This window comes from Papio anubis, chromosome 11 (genome assembly GCF_008728515.1).
Source record: "Papio anubis isolate 15944 chromosome 11, Panubis1.0, whole genome shotgun sequence".
Taxonomy (NCBI): Eukaryota; Metazoa; Chordata; class Mammalia; order Primates; family Cercopithecidae; genus Papio; species Papio anubis.
In genome coordinates, this window is record NC_044986.1 from 125,771,280 (window position 1) to 125,794,763 (window position 23,484).

Genomic DNA, 23,484 nt, shown 5'->3' on the forward strand with positions numbered 1-23,484 from the left:
TTTTTTAGATTCAAGGTAATATATAGAGAAGTAGGTTCTTTGTAAAAGCAAGTCATCTCCTAAATAATTAGTAAGGAAAGTAACCATATTACCAATGTAGAGCCTTAATGTTGATAAAAATGTTAAAATGAAATATTAAACTTCTGAAAATGATTTCCTATAGGTTATATCTAAATAATGTTTAAAAGCTAAAAGTTCACATCTCTATGTTTATCAAACAAAATGTACTTACAATCTCATCTCCTGGCAACCAATATCCTTCTTGTTCAATACCAGCTTTTGAACCTTTGCAGCCCACTGTTAGAGTTTCGACAATAAGACCATCTTTCACAGCTAAGCTCAGCTGACGGGTGGTCTCTTTAGGATGCATACCGTGGACTCGAGACATATACCTAACACAAAGGAAAAACACATTTAAAAATCTTTCAGTACTGAAAACTAAAAATGAATGAAAATAAGAAAATTGAGGTAATTTCTTTCATTATGACTTGTATTTAGGAGAGTCCTGTTGAGATAAAGAACAAGATAAAGAACACGATAAACAGAAAAGGAAAAGTCTTCAATACACAACTCTTCTAATTATCATGCTATCTTAAACTCAAATTCTATTCCGTAATGATTAGACCAAGATATGTTCAAAATCGTTCCAAATCAGCAAATATAAATCACTTAAGAGATTGTAGTCAAACATCCCATTTAGTTTCAGCCTCTGGAGCAATTACCACTAACTTCTACTCTACAGATTCTACATTTAGAATTTTATAATCCCCAACCATAGGACTTTAGAGTTACAAACATATTTTGCAATACTTTTACTCAAAATTTAGGAAATGACACCAGAGAAAATTTAGAAATTACATGAGTGCTTGTCAACATATAAGGAAAACATGAATGCATGTTGTGATCAATCAAGCAAAAGTGTGATTTTCAGTGAAACATATTTTGAGTCACTGAAGCACGCAAACATTCCCCGATTCATAGTTACAAAGTATTTTTTAAAAACAAAAAAGTGAAATATTCCCAACACACCCTGGATCATAGAGAGAATAATACTAACAGGATTCCTACTGCAGATCCTTACTGCAGATCCCCTTACTGCAGATCCCCTTACTGCAGATTCCCATTGCAGATTCCCTTACTGCAGATTCCTACTGCAGATCCCCTTACTGCATCCCCTACTGCAGGATCCTTACCGTAGACTCTTTACTGCAGATCCCCTTACTGCAGATCCCCTTACTGCAGATCCCCTTACTGCAGATCCCCTTACTGCAGATCCCCTTACTGCAGATCCCCTTACTGCAGATCTTCTTACTGCAGATTCCCTTACTGCAGATCCCCTTACTGCAGATTCCCTTACTGCAGATTCTCACGTAGATCCCTTTACTGTAGATCCCCTTTACTGCAGATCTCCCTACTGCAGATCCCCTTACTGCAGATTCCCTTACTGTAGATCCTTACTGCAGATCCCTCTACTGCAGATCCCCATTGCAGATTCCTTTACTGCAGATCCCCTTATCAGTAGATCCTCACGATTCCCCACTGCAGATTCCTTACTGCAGATTCCCTTACTGGTAGATTCCTTACTGCAGACTTCTACTGCAGACTTTACTGCAGATCCCTTACTGCAGATCCTCTTACTGTGATCCCCTTACTGCAGAGATCCCCTTACTGCAGATCCTTATCACAGAGATCCTTTACTGCAGATCCCCCATTGCAGATCCCCTTACTGCAGATTCCTATTGTAGATTCTCTTATTGTAGATCTCTTTATTGTAGATCTCATTGTAGATCTCTTTATTGCAGGATTCTCATTGTAGATTCTCTTTACTGTAGATCTCTATTGTAGATCTCTCTTACTGTAGATTCTCCCTGCATTGTAGATCTCATTGTGATTCTTACTGTAGATCTCTGCTGTAGATTCCCTTATTGCAGATTCTCCTATTGCAGATCCCTACTGCAGACTTTGTCAGATTCCCTTACTGCAGATTCTCATTGTGATTCTCATTGTAGATTCTTTGCATTGTAGATTCTCTACTAGATTCTTTATTGTAGATTCCCTTTGGCTGTAGATCTCTCATTGTAGATTCTCCTTTTACTGCAGATTCCCTTACTGCAGATTCCCTTATTGTAGATTGAATGTAGATTCACCAACCACATTCAACTGATGTTAATACTTGGCATATTTGCTTTGTATCTTTTTTGTTTAATACAGAAATAAGTTTTATAAAGTTGGATTTGTGCCATTTTCCATTCTCCTCCAAACCTCAACACTGATTGCTCTCTCTTTATACACACACACACACACATCAATGTCAATGTATCTATCTGCATCTCCAGTGAACCACTGAATTTCAAAGAGATCTTTGGATATCCAGATAAAAAACATAGCATGAGCTAAATCAGACTGGCCTCAGCCGTCTCCAGAGAAACATTCCATGCTAGAAGTCAGGGGAGTAATGCCTCATGAGTCCTCAAGGACATAAAGGTGACAAAACCAGTATGTTTGGATTAGCTCCCACCTTCTTCCTTCCCCGCCTCATTGCTACAGACATTGCAATTGTCAGGGCCAGCGTTCTGTGGTCCGATCATAATTCCCATCTCTCTTTCTGTCTTAGTCCTTCGATTAGCTGCATTGACAAAAAAGCAATGTTGAAGGGGAAAATGTGCTAATGTCCTTGACGCTCACAGTGCAGAGTCAGGAATAACTATCTCAGGGACTGAGTGCACTATCCAAATATATAAACATCACCCTTAAAACAAAAAACATTTCTAAGCTACCTGAAGAAACCCATAGAAAATGTATTACGTAGTGATAAAACAAAATAAAAACAGAAGGCATATTATGTATGAGAAGACCAAAACCAGACATGTTTCTCTTTTTAATAAATACAAATGGGCTAAACTCAACAATTTAAAAATAGTGACTCAGAAAGAGTGTAAACAAATGGGCAAAGGCATATCATAAAAATGCTATCTAAATGAAGCAGGGGTCAAGATGGAAATGTATAGGATTTGGAAAACAAGGCAAAAATCATTCTTAAAAAAGACAAACAGAGCATAGTTATAATGCAAACAACTATAAGAAATAAAAGAAATATTGACAGAAATATAAAATTGTGAGATTTTAATTCACTTCTCTCAGTTCACAAAAAAAAAAAAAAATCAACTGGACAAAAAACTAAGTATGGCTATAGAAGAACTAACTAATAAGACAGAGCTATTGATTTATTATTTTTGAGATGTAATCTCACTCTGTTGTCCAGGCTGGAGCACAGTGGCATGATCTCAGCTCACTGCAACCTCTGCCTCCTCGGTTCAAGTGATTCTCCTGCCTCAGCCTCCCAAACTGGGACTACAGGTGCTGGCCAATTTTTGTATTTTTAGTAGAGATGGGGTTTCACCATGTTGGTCAGGCTAGTCTTGAACTCCTGACCTCAGCTGATCTGCCCACCTCAGCCTCCCAAAGTGCTGGGATTACAGGCGTGAGCCACTGCGCCCAGCCTGATTTTTTATTTATTATTTATCTAGTTGATTTATTCTGAAACAAACAAACAAAAAAACACCTTAAGACAGGTATATTGATTTATCCTGACACCAAAAAAATACCTTTAATAGGTCCAGAAGACATACATAACTGACCACAAAATCACCACAAAGATGACCTGAAGAGATTCCAAAAGTGATACACGCCATTGTTAATCATGGTGAAATTAAATCAGATATTAATACAAAACCAGAAAACCCTCATAAACAACCACTGAGTCAAAAAAAAGTTACTGAAAAATTACAAAAGCTCTAAATGAAAAGCTAAAGCAATGCTGTTAAAAAAGAAAATTTGTAGAATCCAGGAACTCCTTTTTTTTTTTTTTTGATACAGGGTCTCACTCTGCCACCCAGGCTGGAGTACAATAGCACAATCATGGCTCACTGCAGCCTTGACCTCCTGTGCTCAAGTGCTCCTCCCACCTCAGCCTCCTGAGAAGCTGGGACTACAGCCACACACCATCACACCTGGGTAACTTTTTAATTTTTTGTAGAGACAGGGTCTCACTATCTTGCCCAGGCTGGTCTCGAAAACTCCCAGCCTCAAGTGATCCTCCCACCTCAGCCTCTCAAAGTGCTAGGATTACAGGCATGAGCTACCATGCCTGGCCCAAGAACTCCTTCTTTAGGGAAAAATAAAAGAGTTATCATTACCTAATCAATAATGAAGACACAAAGCACAAACATACACAAAAAATGCTGCAGGGAGACACCTATATATAAAAAGGAAATTAAAATACAAGCAACTACTTTGTTCAGTTCTGTGCAAAAATATACACTCTGATTTTATAAGAAAATATAAATGACCAAAACCTGAACACAGAATAAAACAGAACCTTTAAAAGGTCAATTTCCAAAGAAATAAATAGAGGAAGTTTGCAAAGAGCTTACCCAGAAAAACATCAGCTACGGACATATTCATAAGTTACTTCTGTCAAACTTATAATGACCAGGTAACTCCAATGAGACTCAAACTCTTCCAGTGCACAATCATAGGAAAGCAAGGAATCTAGCATGTAATAAGAAAACCCCACAAAATAGCATAGACAAAGAAAATCAGTGACCCATAGAAATACTGATATAAAAATCCTACATAAAATATTTGAATATAATCTAATATTGTATATAAATATTAATATATTCAAATGTCAAAATAATATACTAATTCTAGGAACTGAAGAAAGATTTAATATGAAGAAATGTAAAAATATGATTTACTACATTAACAGGTCAAAAATAAATTATCATGAAGATTTTGATACATGTTGAAAGGCATTTAGTAATATTCAACACCTAGCCCCTAACAAAACAAGAATGAGTAAATACTTCCTTAACCTAATCAAGAATATTCAAAGATGTCTGTGGCTGTCACTTTTCCTTAACACTCTGAAAAGGTAATAACCAACATAATTGAAATCGTCATAAAAGTTGATAAGGAGTTTGCAAATCATGTATCTAGAAAACCCAAAAAAATCAGCTGATACGCTTTTTTAAGTAATTTTAATTAAGTATATAGTTCAATAAATTCTTTGGGTACAAACTGATTTACTAAGATTAAAAGCATTCATATACAGAAACCAAAAAGACAGATGACTGAAAAGAAGACCAAACCTCAATTATTTACAACAGTAAGAAAAATAAAATTTCCAGGAAGAAACAGAATGACAAAATTTGTGTAAAGAAAATTCTGAAACGTTACTGATGCAAAGAAAAAAGATGAACAAATTGGAATTTTCATTACAATAAAAGTAGCATTTCACATTATTGGTGGAAAGACTGATTAATCAATGCAGGACATTGGGACAACTGGTTATCTAACCTGGGAAAGGAGATGGAGCCCTACCTTAGATTGTACCTATAAACTATAGATAGATCAGATTTAAATATCGACAACAAAACCACACAATTGTTCAGCATGTGTGAAATAACACATATACAAGGAAGGAAATTCATTTTAGTATTGCTGGCAGCAAGAAACAATTAGAAATAATGTAAACATACATCTTAGGGGACTGGTTAAATAACTGATAATTGTACCAAGGATTATTATACAGTTTTCACAAGAAATGAAGCAATGTTATAGGTGTTAAGATGATATAAGCTCTATAATATATTACATTTTTTAAAAAATCGTGGTATAAGATACTACTATTTCTCAAAACACTGTATAACTGATATGCACAAAAGAGTTCTAGAGCTTGATTCCTTCCACAAACTGCTAAGAGGGGCTCAGGGAACAAGGGATGAGAGAAGACTTTTTTCCACAGTATGCCCCTTGGAATTTCGTTTGCATCTATTAGCTAGACTATTTTAACTTTTAAAAAAGTAGCTACCATCTACCATTCCTCCAGCAACATACAAGTTTCCTGCTCCCACGTAAGCTTGCCAGCCTTAGGGAGATCCCCTCCTTCTTTTTCAGACTCATTATGGCTCTTCTTGGTCCCATATTCATCCACAGTGATTTTAAAGTTAGTTTGCCAAAATCCACAAAAATAGTTAAAGCTCCATAACCAACGTAAGAATATCCACTGACGAAACTGGCACATATGCTCATTTATTTATATATTTTTCTATGTCTGTAATATGGTTTTATAATTTTTATCCATAAGATTCTTACATATCTTTTGGGTTTTTCCTAGATATTTTAATGTTTCTTTTGAAAATGGAATTTTATTTTATATAGTATTTCCTGGTTGGTGGTTGCTGGTCTTTATTGGGCAATCTGCTTACCTCTCTTACTAGTTTCAGGTTTGTCTGTAAATTCTATTGGACTTGTTTCTTATCAAGCTGATTAGGACTTCTAGTAAAGTACACACTACAGGTAGTAATGGTGGGTATCCTTGTCTTGTTTTAGATTTTGTAGGGGATTCTTATAATAGTTCACCATTAAACATGACTCTTGAGGATGCTTATTGGTAGACATATCTTATAAATATAAAATGATAAATATAAATGCAAATATGATGCTTGCTACAGGATTTTGGTGCATAACTTTTATTGAGGACATTTCTTTCCAGGTTGCTAAGTGTTTTTTTTTTAATGGCACTGCATTTTATTATTCCTTCATATATTTTTATCCACAGACTGTCACCACACAATGGGTTTTCTTAGCCACTAAGAAACAACCGTAGAGCATGGATTAACACACAACACAAGAAAAGGTCTGCTTTGTTGTTAGTCATAGCATGTTGGGCTCAACTTTCTTAATTCAAAGTGAAATGAAGTCAGTTAAAATGATATATTCTGGTCATTTCGTTCTCTATCGCTGGTCTTTGAGGGACTAAAAAGATGTCTGCCGTGAAGAGCAGGTTGGAATCAGGGAGCCCTTTCATAGAGACAAAGGTCGGGAAAGGGTATGGCTGAAGGATTAGTGGCAACTGGAACACATGAATGACAACAATGCAAAACTAGGTGCTTTCTCCTATACTGATGCACCTTGAGAATATAACAAAGGAGTTAATAACTTTGTTTCTGGATGGAAAGTTTTGAGTTTAGGTAAACTAGAATAAAGAACTGATCTAGTATATATTAAAAGTGTCATCTAAGGGCTAAGAACATGTGTTCATTATTTATAACGGTTGTGTCAAGAAATACAAGCTCATAAAGTAATGTCTAAACTTGATGAATTTATTTTTTCCTGCTCACTCTATTCTTTAAAAAAAAAAAAAATATATATATATATAGTTATGTTCTTAAGAAATAAGTTTGAAGAGATTCACACCTATTTTTCTTCAAAAGTAAAGCAAAGGTTAGAACTGAGCCAGAACCCTGTAAGTAACAGAGGAGCACTGGGGTCCTACTACGCATTACAGGCCAAGTATATTTGATAAGGCTTAAGATTTTCTAGAATTAATAATAAACTCTGAAGGCTGATTTATATGACACCTCAAATATAACAATGGTCAAATTCATTATTCATTTTCTTAGATCATCACTCAGGCAGGTTTGCATCACGTGAAAACACATTTGCTAGTATTCAGGTAAAGGATACTCCAGGTCTCTCGTTTTCTTGTAAACTGCTTAATCTGTAACGAGAACTTTTCTTCTTCCAGTAAAGAGAGAACATAGCAATTTGGGTTTCAGATACACTGATAAGTGGCCTTCTAGTCCGCTATTCTAATTTCACTTAATACCATAAGTCACAAAATGGCATGTAAATGTCTAATATTTAAGTATACACTCAATTTCTCTGAACTTTTTCAATAACTTCCTCATTTTCTCCCACCCCACTCCATTCCCACAACTTTCCACCATCTGGCGCCCCAGAGCGCTCCCTTCTCTCCCAGGGTGTGAGCTTCCATGGGTTGCTGAGCACTCAAGAGCCTCCAAGCCACAGGCCATAGAAGCCTACACTGTTTCCCCTCCCCAAGATCATTCTGAAAGTTCCAAGGCAAATACATACATATATATAAAATATATATAATGTGTGTGTGTGTGTGTCTGTGTATTTCATGGTAACAGCCACTGATTTAACATTTTTACAAAAGTAAGGAATCTCATGAGTCATAATTTGCAGAAAGTAATCACCTATCTTTAAGCCTTCTAACAATGATTCAATCTCAGAAACTTCTGCCATCTCATTTGAAATTAATATATTGGAAAACGAGCACAATATAAACAGTATAAAAACAGCCACAACCAGTGGAAGAACAAATCACCACAGAATGCAGTGATGTGCTTTCTGTCAACGAAAAACATAAATGCCTGTGATGTCTTCTCGTCCCTCATAAACAGGTTCACACCACTGTGGAGTCTAGAGGCCGTTTACAATGTTGATAGTATCATAAATTTATTTTAAGTGTATTCTAGGTAATCTGGATAAATACCTTAAGACTTAGGACTGCCCCCCCAATTTCAGGACCTTATGGCCCCCTACTGGCTCAGTGTACTAGCTCAGGGGGCTGAAAACATCAGAATCATCAAATTTGACACAGAAATTTAAATGAATATTGATCTAGTATCTTGATGTCGAAAGACTTTATGAGTATAAAAGCTATGGAAGTATAACAGGAGGAGATCCAAAATACCTGACTAGATTAGAAATGTTGAATTTCTTTACGACACAAACATCTGAAACTCATTTTTTCTTGCCTCTGAAGCAATTATCACTAATTTCCATTCTGTAAATTAAAAGAAAACAATAAAAAGGAAAAGCATTTATGACAAATATGACAAAAAGTTTATATTCTAAAAATGTGAAACTAAAACAACAGGAAAACAATTTTTCCCTCTTAAATCAGCAAGATAATTAAAATAATTATTCTCAATGCTGGTAAAGAGGCATCAAGACAGTCACCCTCAACACATCGCTATTGAAAGCACTTTCTAGAAAGCAGTCCAGCATCACACATCAACAGCCTTACAGATAATCCTATCACTTGACAACCATTCCATTTCTAAGTCAATGACTTGAGATGGAGCAAGACTTACGTATTAACAGAAAAACGTTTCCAGCCAGAAGTGGTGGCTCATGCCTGTAATCTCAGCACTTTGGGAGGCCAAGGTGAGGAGATCACTTGAGCTCAGCAGTTCAAGATCAGCCTGGGCAATACAGCAAGACCCTGTCTCTAAAAATATATACACAGACACACACAGACACACACACACACTAGCCAGGCATGGCAGCACATGTCTGTAGTCTCAGCTAACCCTAACTCGAACCCTCCTCTCCCTGCCAAAACCTCTGTTAGAGTGTTTTAGAAAAGGAAATGGTGTGTATTCATCATTCCTATGGGCCAGGGAAGTGGTGACCCTTTTAGAAAATCTGAGGTATTTTCTTCATTAGCCAGGCATGGTAGTGTACACCTGTAGTCTCAACTACTCAGGAGGCTGAGGTGGGAGGACTGCTTGAGCCCAGAAGGTCGAGGCTGCAGTGAGCTGTGATCACACCACTGCATTCCAGCCTGGATGACAGAACAAGACCTTGTCTCAAAAAAAAGAAAAAAATGTTCCCCACATCATAAAATTTTATAGTTAAAAAAAGAACTAAATGTTAATACTAGTAAAATAAGTTAAAGTATATCCACTTTATAGAATACTATGCAGTTAATAAAATTAATGTTCCAAAAAACAATGCTGTGGCAGGCCACGGTGGCTCAGGCCTACAATCCCAGCACTTCAGGAGGCTGAGACAGGAGGGTCGCTTGAGCCCAGGATTTTGACACCAGCTGGGCAGCATAGTAAGACCCCATCTCTATAAAAAAATTTAAAAAATTAGCCAACCACGGTGGCATGCACCTGTGGTCCCAGTTAAGGAGGAGGCTGGGCCGGGTGCGGTGGCTCAAGCCTGTAATCCCAGCACTTTGGGTGGCCGAGACGGGCGGATCACGAGGTCAGGAGATCGAGACCATCCTGGCTAACACAATGAAACCCTGTCTCTACTAAAAAAATACAAAAAACTAGCTGGGCATGGTGGCGGCGCCTGCAGTCCCAGCTACTCGGGAGGCTGAGGCAGGAGAATGGCGTAAACCCGGGAGGCGGAGCTTGCAGTGAGCTGAGATCCGGCCACTGCACTCCAGGCTGGGCGACAGAGGGAGACTCCATCTCAAAAAAAAAAAAAAAAAAGGAGGCGGCTGACGCGGGAGGACCACTTAAGCCCAGAAAGTCAAGGCTGCAAGACAGCTGTGATTGCACCACTGCATTTCTGCCTAGGCGACACTGTCTCCAAGAAAAACAACAATGGTGTGAGAAAATGCTCACAGTGTATATAAGGATAAGATTTAAAATTATATATGCATATACATACTTACATGCATACAGAGAAAGAAAGAGAGAAAGAGAGGGAGGGAGAGAGAGAAGGAGGGAGGGAGGGAAGGGAAGGAGGGAGGGAGGGGAAGGGGGGAGAGGGGGGAGAGAGGGGGAGAGAGGGAGGGGGAGGGAGAGAGGGGGGGAGGGGGAGGGAGGGAGGCAGGGAGAGAGGGAGAGAGGGAGAGAGGGAGGGAGAGAGGGGGGGAGAGAGAGAGAGAGAGAGAGGGAGAGAGAGAGAGAGAGAGAGAGAGAGAGATAGTTCTGCTACCAATAGTAATTTATTGGGTTGTTCAGATCAATCCTTCCATCGAAAACTAGAAAAACCAAAGAAAAGAATTCATTTAGGAGTATCTGCCAATTCTGGAAAAGGCAAGTGAGAGCTTTTGACAATCACATGGAGACAGGGAGACAAAAACTGTTATTCAGGCACACCAAGAAAGGGAGCCTTGGCAAGAACACACAGACTAGGTTGTGATACTGAAAGACTATGCTTAAAGCAAACCTAGAAAGAGCTTGGTCCGCATACACACTAAAAGGCCAGTTTCAATCATGTCAACTCCTGATTCGATAAAGGTGATTTGAAATTGGTGGTCCACCAGACACCATGATCCTAGAGCCTGTGTCCTTCTAATCTGTATTTCAAGCAGATACATGGCACACAGTTAATAAAAACACTCATATGGGAGTGGAAAGAACATGCAATATGCAAGTACCTATTTGTTTGTAAAGTCCTAGGCTAGAGTGTAATAATCCTTCTTTTCAGTTCTGTCCCACTGTCTAAATACCATGCACAGAACTACTTATCATGGACCTCCAGTGACTATCTAGGAAAAATGCTAACAAGGAGAGGTGAAATATTCTAGTTTTCATAACACTAAAATATGGACCCTTTTCATAATTTCTATTTAAGCAAAACTGTTGAGTCTTAATTTCCCTTATTTCTGAATTAAAAATAATTTACCGTATTTGCTGAATATAGATACACTGTAAAGATTTTATGGGGATTAACCAAAAAAGTCCTTCCTTTCAATTATATTTTTGTTAATAGTAAAGGTATTATACTTTTTCTTTAAAAATTTTTCTCCATTATGATTACCCCAAATGTTACACTGTAAATAATTACTTTTGATTTTGATCTCTACTATTTATTCAGTGACCATATTTAAACTGGTAAAGTAAAACATTTAGTTATTTTAAAGCTAGGTAGAGACCTAGGTACCCCTTTCAAATAACAGGCAAAGTTTTCATTTGGGGAGCAAAGAACATTTTTACTATGACATACATAACTACTTATTTTATTAACATTGGTTCCATTTTATAAAAAGGAAATATTTTTAATTTAAAATTTCAATTTCGGTTATTATGAATTATATATTTTACAGCTTGCTTGAATCTTTTTACATTATTAAATTAGACCTATCCCCAAATTTTACCAACTTTTTAAAAACTTACTTACCAGTTTATAACAATGATACAACTAATGAAAATGACATATCTGTGTAATGATGCAAAAATCACCATAGGTTCAAGAATAATGTAGTTGTTTCACATCTGAAATTGAAATATATTGTTTAAGTTTGATAGTCAATTTCCTTTGTAGTTGGAAAAAAGTAAAAGTAACAGCAGAGTACTGTTTTGGCATACTGTTTTTTATATAACAATAACATTTCAATTAAAATTGCCTCTGAAATCTCAACCATGACTTCTCAAGACATAGGACTACACTCTGCCCCCTGACACGAGCTTTGTAACTATTAGAAAATGGTTAGCTTTCTGAAAACCCTAAAGATTTCTTTCTGGTTTTAGTACTACTAGAAATAGCCATGCTTTACCTAGGCAACTGATTTGCTTCATGGACATTACTAAAATGTTGAGGCTTCTCCTTTCCGTTAGCTACTAGAAAACGGAAAGCCAAATCTGCAACCCATCCTCGGCAGGCTGTTGGGCTTTATAGAGGTATAGAAGTCTTTCTTATATCATATTAGCCTTACTTGTGGCTCTATTTCATATACTAAACTTCGTTTTCCTTTTCCTCATCCTGCTTATCCCCTTCTGATATATATAACCTTACTCTATTCTGTATCTTTTTTCTAATTGCCCCCAAAATATATTTGAAACTTCCAATGAAATATACCGTGTATACGTATTGATACACATACATGAATACAATGCGCACGGGGGCACACACATGAACTAAAAGCACTGCACCTTCCACTCTTTCTTCATGACGAAAGGGGGACTGTGCTTCCAGGACTGCTACGTTTACAGGTTGCACTGGCAGAACTATTAATAGTTCCCCTTTTACTCTTACCCCAGTTTCAGACATTCTCTTCCCTTTTTCTCTGTTTCCCAGCAGTTGAAAATATGAATTCATCAATGTCTTACAATGAAACAGGATGTTTCAAATTTTTATATTAAAACTGAATTCCAGTATTTGAAATATATTATACTTTTCTTAATATTAATTTACTAGCCCCAAACTAAATCTAACCTTATTTGTACAATGCTTCTTAGTATATTAGTACACAATCTATATAAACACAACTCTAAGACAAAATTTCAATGATTACCAAATTTTATGATGTATAACCTACTAATTTTGTTGATGGATTTTCCTTCAAAATAAGTTAAAAATTATAATATCATGTCTTTCCAGATCATACACATCTTAAAAACCTCCATTTTCATTTTTAACTCAATTATAAAAAATGGTCATAATAAAATTATATACTTTATCCAGTTTGTTGGAGAAAAATAATTAAAAGCTAAATAACTAGGTTTTCTCTTTCAGTTCCATATAAAATTCCTCTTGATAACACTAAATAGAATTCTACTTACAACAATACTTAGCAGAAAAAATTCTCCATAGTATTACCAGAAATGTTTAGAAGCGAACAGCATGTGAATAATGTAATTTCCATGTAACTAAGATATCCTTTGCATTTTGATAATCTGGCACACACAGTCTTCAGTAGAAGAACAGAGAAACAGCCAAAAAGAAACAGTTGACTTAAATTATGATAATTATTGCTGAATGAAATGAATTACCTAAAACAGTGGAGTGGGTCATCAATAGACCGGAATGTGACCGAGATACACATATCGGGGAACAGTACGCCGGTGATGAGCCAATGCTGAGCACTTCATCCTTCTCAGTTACATGCCCCGCCTTCCTGACCCTTCTGTGTCATCTGTTTTCCCCAGCAAACTTCCATGCCTCCCATTTACTTCTTCTTGGTTTAAATTTTTCAATTCAGAAATTACACGTATAAGAAATTATTTTAAAATATGTGTAGTGTGAAGAACAAGACAAACACCAGTTAAATCACCTCCTATGTTAGGAAAGAAACCAGAAACCAACTCTGACAAAAGCTCCTAGAATGTGCCCATCCTGGTGGCACTCACCCCCAAAGCTGGTTACCACTGTCCTTAATTTTGTGGTCACCATTTCCCCCTTTTGTGTCTTTATACTGTTGGCCCCTATGTGTAACCTATCCCTTAAAAACATGCTGTTCAGTGTTGTCTGTTTTTGAAGTTTACAGAAATGGAATCATACTGCACGTATTCTTTTGTAATTTGATTACTTTCTTAATATTATGTATTTGAAATTAACCCATATTGATGTGTGAGGCTATAGTTTATTTTTACTGTAGTATAATAGTCTGTCATAGAAATATACGACTATCCATTCTACTGTCAATGATCACTACTATGGTGGCACTAGCCTGATTTTTTTTCACAACTTGAACATTATTTTTATTTTTTATAGTTAATGTTTTAATTTTAAACACATATTTATCAAGTCTTTGCTCATTATTCATTCTTATATTTCAGAACTTTCACTTGAGATCATTTTTCTCTGCCTGATGTTAGCCAGTGAGAACTTCTCTTCTCTCAGATTGTATTTGTCTACAAAAGTCTTTATTTGAATCTCCTCCTTGAAAGGTAAAAAAATCTAGGCTGAGAGTTACTGTCTCTTGACACACATTGAAGCTACTATTTCACAGTCATTTGGATTCCAGTACTGCAGTTCAGAAGTCAATTTGTGAGTCTAACTACCACATCTGTATACATGATGTCTCTTTAAAAATCTACTGACTACACTTAAGATTTACTCTTTCCCTATAGTAAATACTGCAGTTTTTACAAACGGCTAAATGTGGATATCATTTTAAATTTGGTCTGCAATGGGCTTCCTGGATTGAGTATTAGTACCTTTCAATAATTTCAGCAACTTTTTAGCCAGTATCTCTATAAATGTTGATTGTTCCTCATTTCCTCCGTTACATCCCTCCAGAACTCTAGATATGCAGGTCTGTGAGTGACCTTGTATCTGGAATATATAGAGAGCTCTGTAACACTTCAGTAATACTGAAATAAAGTAACTCCATTAAAAAAATGGGCAAAGGATTTGAATACTATGTAAAAGAATTTATAACTGGTCAACAAGCACATTAAAATATGCTTATATCAGGGAAATGCAAATTTCAACCACCACAAGATGCTAGTATAAATCAGGGATTGACTCGAACTTCTAAAAACTGACAATACCAGGTGTTGCAGAGAATGTGGAAAATTCGGAATTCTCATAGACTGCAGCTGGAAATGTAAAATAGTCACTTTGGATAATAGTTTTGCCATTTCCAATAAAGTTAAACATACACTTATCACATAGCCTAGCAATTCCACTCCTAGGTAGTTCTCAACACATATGCCTACACCTGTACATGAAAGGATATTGTAGCTTTTGCCATAATTGCCTCCTAATGAAAACACCAACCAGGCATGGTGGCTCACACCTGTAGTCCCAGCACTTTAGGAGGCTGAGGTGGGTAGATCGCCTGAGGCCCAGGAGTTCGAGATCAGCCTAGGCAACATGGAGAAACCCCAACTCTACAAAAAAAAAAAAAATTAGCCGGGCATGGTGGCATACACTTGTAGTCCCAACTACTCAAGAGGCTGAATTGGGAGGACTGCTTGAGCCCAGGAGGTTGAGGCTGTAGTGAGTCGAGATTGTGCCACTGCACACCATCCTGGTTAACAGGTGAGACCCTATCTCCCTTTTAAAAAACCACCTCAAATATTCCTCCAGTAGATTAACAAATGTTTAAAATTGTGGTATATCCACACAATGAAATACTACTGAGCAAAGAAAACAAACAAATGAACTACCAATATACGTAGCAAACAGATCACAAAACGTGCTCATCAAGAAAAGCTGATCATGGAAAATAATATGTTTCCATTCATACAAAATTCTAAAACAGGCGAAGCTAATCACAGTGACCGTAGGCAAATCAATGATGGAAGGGAGCAGAAGGCAGTACAAAGGAGAACAAAGAACTTTTGGGGTGATAAAAACTTCCTATAATCTTAATTGAGATAGTGATTACACAGGGCATTAGTTTACAGAGGAAGGAAAGAAAATGACTTCAAGAAAACACAGCTGGTTAACAGCAGAGTTATTAGTCTGGTTTTATTAAAGATTCCAAGCTTTTTGTTAGAATGACTAGCTACAGGAAAAAAGCCTACGTTCACCTAGCACTTGACAAATACCGTTGCAGACTGTTGAGTGACTGTCACATGCCAGTCACTAAGTTCTAGGTGTTTGGGATACCCCATACCCAAACGAGATCCTTACTCCATCCATACAGAGGTTGCAGGGGCAGAGGGCACACAAATAATGGCACTGCTAATAAATAATTGAACTATATGGAATGCTGTAAGGGCCCCTAAAACATCTCCCAAAAGAGTTTTTGATTTTCAAGTTTAAATCCTAAAGAAAAAGGCAGACTGACTATGGAGTGAAACATAAAAAGGTAAAGTAGATCCTTACCTACCACCTAAAAAGGGAACTACAGATGGATTGCAGACCTATCTGAGAATGATAAAACTATACAATCAGTAAAAGAAAACGTAGGGAATATTCTGTGGCCTTCTTAAGGAGAAGGACTTCTTAAAAGAAAATTTCAAAAGGATAAAACATTAGGCAGAAGAGATTGAATATGATCATTTCAAAATTTGAAATTTCTGCTCAAGAAATAAAACTATGGAAAAAGGTAAATAAACAGATGACAGAATGAGAAAAGATGTTTGCAAAGCATAAAACCTATAAGGGAATTAATATTTAGAATAAAGAACACCTGTAAATCAACAGAAAAAGATAGTAATTTCCCAGTGGAAAACAGGCAGAGAATAACAGGGACTCACAGAAAAGGAAACCCAAAACCTTATAAGAACACCAAGAGCTGCCTAAACTCATGAACAGATAAAGAAATGCGAGTTCAAACATCCAAGTGACAAAACGTGGGCAAATGAACAGCATTAAGCAAATGCAGATATGCAGGAAAATAAAACTCCTTGTGCACAGCACTACCCAGCGTGAAGATGGAGGTGGCCCTTCTCAAGAGCTCAGTCAGATTAGGCACCTATGTGCCTACCCTGAAATCAGGGAGGAATTTCTGCTTCCGGACAGACAGACCAACAAGTTCCTTGTAGTGTCATCTGTGGTACTGAAAAGTAGGGCAAGGCATAGTAATTTGTGGTGGAAGGAAACTGAAGACATCCTCAGTGTCCATGGCAAGGAAATAATTCAAAACATGGGGAAAAAAACAAGGAGATATGTAGCACAATGAAAAACTTGAAAACATCCAAGTTATTCTAGACCGTAACACTGGCAGCATGATGGTCAGAAGGCAGGCAATACTACAGGGCTGCAGTAGGAGCTAAACGATATCATGGATGCAAAATGGAGTCCAGTACCTCACATTTAATACTTTACACTTTACCCCCTCTAAGCTCTCGCCTCATTCTTTTTTTGTATAACTGGAATATGTAGTGCTGCTATAAGAATTTAACAGATGACACATGGAGGCATCGTGAAAGCAGAGTGGAAAAGCATGGCCTGCAAAGTCACACAGATCCAGGTACAGACGCCTGTTCTGCAACTGACTAGTTGCGTAACTTTGGACAAGTCACTTACCCTCACTGCACCTCGATTTGCTTATCTAGGAAGTAAAATTAGTAAAGTCAACCCCATGCTGTTGTTTTGAGGGTAAATAAGACAATGTAAGTCATATAACAAATATTCATTCATCTTGTTTCTCCTCCTTCCCAGCTCATATTACAGTGTGGTCTCACCAGATGAAACACTGTGCGTTGTGCAACCACTACAAATAATAACTTATGGTGGCCAAGCAATGACATGGAAAAAGGTTGAATGCTGCTGAGACAACAACCACAAATAGGAAAATGAAAGAGGAAAAGAAAATCAAAATGAGTATCTGATTTGAATTCTGAGAGAGAAATAATAGAGGGTTATTTTTCTGTTTTCTATTTTCCAAGTATCTTGTAATATGTTTATGTTACTTTTAGAAATAAAACAAAATAATTCATGGCAAACAAATATTTCAAAATTGCATGGAACAAAGAGCAATACACTTCAAAACCTAAAATAGCATTGTTATGGCTCCTTCATCAATGGAGTCATTTTAATATTTCAGAACACATTCTGAAGCACTAGGTTCTTCCTAATTCTAACACGTAACCTGGGATAAATAATTTACCCTGATAGCCTCACATTCCCTACCTATAAGGTGGGGCTAACTTAAACTTCACAGTTGTTGTGAGGATGAAATGAGACAACGTGTTAGTTCCATGTAGATGATCATGTTTTGAAAACTTCCAAGTTTGCAAAGATATAAATACAAATCCATTAAAATACCAGAAGGAAACATTTAATGGTTAAGAGCTTGGACTCCAATATCAGAGAGACCTGTATTAAAATTTTAGTTCTGCCACTGACTTTGGGCCATCCATTTTACCTTCCTAAGCTTTATCTTTTCAGCAAAATGAGACTCATGACAACATACCTCACAGAGTTGTTGTGAAAATTAAATAATTATATAAAGTCAGTGCTTTTCACAAAATGACTAATGTTATCAATTATTATAACCCTCCTTCAAACCACTTCTACAGTTTACACAGTTGAATATTATTACTAAAGTCCCAATTACTGTGCCTCACACTAAGCTACAAAGAGAGAAAATATATATACTCTACCCTCAAGGTGCTCACCATCGAAAGGATGCAGAATGCTCTTCAAAGATCCTAAGAGACTAATAAATAATAAAATCAAATAGTGTATATATATTACTTTTAGATATATATGTGTATATATACACATCTATGTGTATATATACATATATATGTACACACACAATATAATATATAATATATATGTATGCATGTGTGTGTGTGTGTGTATATATGTGTGTGTGTATATATTACTAAGGAAACAAAGAGAAAGGAAAATGGGTCTGAATAAGGAATGTCTCAAAAATCTCAAAGGAGATTTGAGTTGGATCCTAAAAGAATGGGTATGATTTTGTCCACTGATGAAGGAAAAACACAAAATGAAGAATCCATAAAGTACTCAGGCAATTGAGAACAGTCTCATTAGATGGAACACTGAGTAGGGAGACGCTGGGTATGAAAAAAAGAAAGAAAAGTCAGGGTCTCACTGTAAAGAGCTTTGTACAAATGCCTTGCTCAGGTATTTGGACTTTATCAATAATGAGGAAATCAAAACAGAATTTTAAGACCACAATCAGACCTAAAATTTAGAAAAATAACTGATAGAATTAGGCTGACTTAAAGGTGTCAGGAGATAACACCGAAAGGAGAAGCCTGGGAAGGGCGTCCCAGGCGGAGCATGGGAAACACAGATCTGAGGGCCTGCGAGAGCCCAGCCAGTGCATAAGGAGAGTGGGGAGTTGCAGGAGGGTGTGCAGAAGAGGGAGGCCAAGACAGCAACACCTTTGCACAGGAATGTGGACTTCACGGGCAGCAGAAAAACGTTTGCAACAGTGGACCTATTGGTCCATTATCCTGATGATGTTTTTGAAAAGCATCTCTAACACCAACGATGGGAAGAAACAGAGACTAGCAAAGCTGGGGACTGGAAAAACAGGCAAGGAAGTCATAAGGATGAAAACCCAGGCCAGAATAGAGAAGAACAGATAGACTCAAGTCAATCCAGCCGCGGTAGAAAAAAATGACTGTTTTACTTTTACCATTTCTACATTCAAAAAATATTTGCTATTCCCCTCTCGCTACAGGATAAAAATTTCAATGCTAGCATTAAAGATCCTGCTGGTCTAACTCTTTCTGCCTTTTTATCCACTTTTCTTTAAGCCCTACAGTCCCCCTCTGCTTGATCCAGATAGTCTATGCTCTGACTCGCCTCTCTACCTTGTCGAATCCCATCCAACTATCAAGACCTAACTATTTCTGTACCCTTCACGATGCATCCCAAGCATTCTCACAGTGACTGTCCCCTCAAATAAGGCCTATAGTGTTGTAAACTGATAGACTCCAATCTGTGCTACTGACCCCTCCTATTATTTTGTACTACTGTCTTATACTTTTATGTGCCTTGTATGTCTCCTTCATAGACACACAAAGAAATGTGAAATACATGAAAACAGCTAGACAACAACCCAAGGCGAGGTGAATGTCCTAAGAATTTGGCATCCTGAAAAAAACTCACTGTGGACTATACTTCTTCAGAATCAGTTACTTCTTCTGTAAGGCCATTATTGTATAAAGTACAATAAAATAACAACAGTATACCTGCCAATCTGGTTTCATAATAAGATATGTAAGAAACACTAAATCAATACAGATGGAAATGAGAATACAACGAGCAATTCTGTGGAGAATCCTTGGGATTACATGAACAGTATAATACGAATCAATCGTTTTTTAAATGAACTTATTTCCAAAGAAGTAACTTAGGCAATGGCTATTCTCTTCCTCTCCAATAATTCCAGTGAAGGAACAGAAATTGACAGTGAGACATAGCAAAATTTAACTTAAGAAATAATGTGTACCTAGTTGAAACTTCAAACGCAACCTACACACGAAGAGGACTTACAGTTCGGGTTTATGTATATCTGTAGCGACAGGAAGAACTCCAGGAGAACTCAGAAATTTCAATGCCAAATATGTCACAAGAGGTCAGAGGTCACATTTTCTAACTGGGGTTTGACCCTAAAGTAAGCAATACAAGTAATTAATTGATGCCCTAATCTGAAATATTCACTTGAATGGGACTAGTCTACCAATCCAATGTTAGTTTAATCATCCTAGTCACAGTGTAATCACCGCTAGAAACACAAAATTAAAGTTGCCCAAGACAGGAAGGAAACATATAGGTCAAATACTTCAATTGCTTTTTCTAGTAGTCCATAATAAACAAGCCAACCTCCCTCAATCACACAGTCTAGCCAACAATGCCAGCAGAGACTAGTATAAAAACTGTACTTATTTCAAAAGTATGTCTTTAAACTGTCTTACTTAAAATTCTTATAAACCTCTAAAGCCAAGTCATAATAGACCAAATCAGATGTGAGTAATTTGTTTGGATTAAGGAAGAAAAGGAAGTGATATATGTAACTTGTTTTTAATGGATATTAAAATAGACATGGCATCTAGAGAAATAACATGACAATGAGTTATGAATCATACTGGGAAATTTTTTTTTTTGAGACAGGGTCTCACTCTGTTGCCCAGGCTGGAGCACAGTGGCACAATCATAGCTCACTGTAACCTCAACCTTCCAGGCTCAAGCCATCCTCCCTCCTCAGCCTCCCGAGTAGCTGGGACTACAGGCGTACACCACCACACCCGGCTAATTTTGTATTTTTTTGTAGAGATGGGGTCTCACTACACTACCCAGGTTGGTCTTGAAGCTCCTGAGCTCAAGGGATCCATCCGCCTCAGCCTCCCAAAGTAGTGGGATTACAAGCGTGAACCACAGCACATGGCCTCATATTGGGAAAGTCAGTAATTAAAAGTTTAAATGTCACTTCTGTTACTGATTTTGTTGTTACATAGTTCTTCATCCTTTACTTCTTGATGTATAATGTGTAAAATGAGGGCTAACATCTTAGGCATAAAAATATTTTATAAATATTTAATATTACTGTTAAATAACTTTCAAAAGTTTATTATGATACCTATTCAAATTACACAAAACTGATTAACTCACATGTGCTAGCTATAATTCAGCATTTACAGACATTTAAACTGAAAAGAGAAGCTACTATTGCCTATGCTTATCTTCACACATAACCCTCAACTTACTACTGCATTTTCTTCTTTATGATAAAATGACTAATTTGTTTCCATTTTATAATGCTTAAACATCACAAATATCCTCCAGTTTCTAAAAATGTAAAATGTTTTCGCTGACAGGCCAAAATTTATTTGTGCTTATTTAGCTCCCAAATGAGGTCATCTATAGAATTTCATATTATCATTAAGTCAAATTTGTAAATATAGCTTTAAATCAGAGGGACAGTTTCATTGTTAATCAAAAATCAGACTTAACCACATTTACATATTTTGATTTCAGACTGACCCTTTTAATATTTTCCACACCAAAATGTTGGAGCTTGTTAAAGAAGTTTATCTTGGGTATGGTTTTTAAATATCTGAAATATTCAAAACATCTTAGCAGTGATTATCTAACTTACAGTACCTTCCCTACTACCTTCTTGGATACAAGACTAGCAGGTTTGGTTTGTTTTGTTTTTGTTTTGAGACAGGGTCTCACTCTGTCTCCCAGGCTGGAGTGCAGTGGCACAATCACAGCTCACTGCAGTCTTGATCTCCTGGGCTCAAGCGATCCTCCCTCAGCCTCTCAAGAAGCTGAGACTACAGGCACGCACCACCCCGCTTGGCTAATTTTTTAATTTTTTGTAGAGATAGGGTCTCACTATGTTGCTCAGGCTGGTCTCAAACTCCTACTCTCAAGCGATCCCCCAACCTCAGCCTCCCAAAATGCTGGCATTTCAGGCATGAGCCACTGCTCCTAGCTGACACCAGCAGTTTTTTTAAAAGGAAAATTAAAAGAATGTGGGGAAGAAAAGACTCAGAACTCTCCTTCTTGGGGAGATATCGTGACAACTAATGGGTGACTACTGTTAGGAACTCCAAAGTTAAATACCATCACAATTAGATGGAATAAACATTTAGAACAGGTAAGTTTTCCTATTTTGTTACAGAGATAAGAAAATTATTAGTCCCTAACAATTTAATTAATTATGAGGATCTGAGACTTAAATCCTTCAAATGGCCACAAATTCAACTCGTGGGATTTCTTTTTTTTTTTTTTTTTCCGAGACGGAATCTTGCTCGGTCGCCCAGGCTGGAGTGCAGTGGCGTGATCTCAGCTCACCACAACCTCCGCCTCCCAGGTTCAAGCGATTCTCCTGCCTCGGCCTCCCAAGTAGCTGGGACTACAGGCATGCGCCACAATGCCTGGCTAATTTTTGTATTTTCAGTAGAGACAGGGTTTCACTATGTTGGCCAGGCTGGTCTCGAACTCCTGACCTCGCGATCTGCCTGCCACGGTCTCCCTAAATGCTGGGATTACAGGCCTTAGCCATGGCGCCTGGCCAGAATTTCTTCTTTAAACTGCAACCCAAGTCTTGCTATGTTAAGAATCCTGGCGGGGCGCGGTGGCTCACGCCTGTCATCCTAGAACTTTGGGAGGCCGAGGCAGGCGGATCACAATGTCAGGAGATTGAGACCATCCTTGCTAACACAGTGAAACCCTGTATCTACTAAAAATACCAAAAAAATTAGCCAGGCATGGTGGTGGGCGCCTGTAGTCCCAGCCACTGGGGAGGCTGAGGCAGGAGAATGGCGTGAACCCAGGAGGCGGAGTTTGCAGTGAGCCCAGATCGCTCCACTGCACTCCAGTCTGGGCGACAGAGCGAGACTCCGTCTCAAAAAAAAAAAAGGATGGTGTGTTTGAATATGATGCTGCCATTTATTCTGATGTGTCCAGTGCAGTATACAAACACGGAGAACACGCCTTTGATTTACCTTTGTCAGAAGGAATTATTTATTGCTTTTGAACTTCAGAAAATATCCTGTGCCTTTAAAAACTTTTTTTTTTCTTTTTGAGACCGAGTTTCACTCTTGTTAACCAGGCTGGAGTGCAATGGCACAATTTTGGCTCACTGCAACCTCTGCCTCCCGGGTTCAAGTGATTCTCCTGCCTCAGCCTCCCCAGTAGCTGGGAATACATGTGCCCGCCACCACGCCCAGCTAATTTTTTGTATTTTTAATAGAGACAGGGTTTCACTATGTTGGCAAGGCTGGTCTCGAACCCCTGACCTCA

The 23,484-nt window shown here is 37.6% G+C and overlaps 1 protein-coding gene across 21 annotated transcripts in view; it reads right to left on the reverse strand.

The window, feature by feature from the left end:
- ZMYND11 (zinc finger MYND-type containing 11) overlaps positions 1-23,484 on the reverse strand; it is a 118,130-nt gene that overhangs the window by 44,764 nt on the left and 49,882 nt on the right. For 15 of the 21 annotated variants that reach the window (XM_021942992.2, XM_009213862.4, XM_009213852.4 and 12 more), the window contains exon 3: positions 233-392. In XM_021942992.2, coding sequence (XP_021798684.1) covers positions 233-392 — 160 coding nt within the window. Of the gene's footprint in view, positions 1-232; positions 393-4,433; positions 4,546-8,569; positions 8,663-11,745; positions 11,841-20,226; positions 20,343-23,484 lie in introns of those variants that run through there. The other 6 variants (XM_031652573.1, XM_009213853.3, XM_017962495.2 and 3 more) reach the window with 5 other exon arrangements.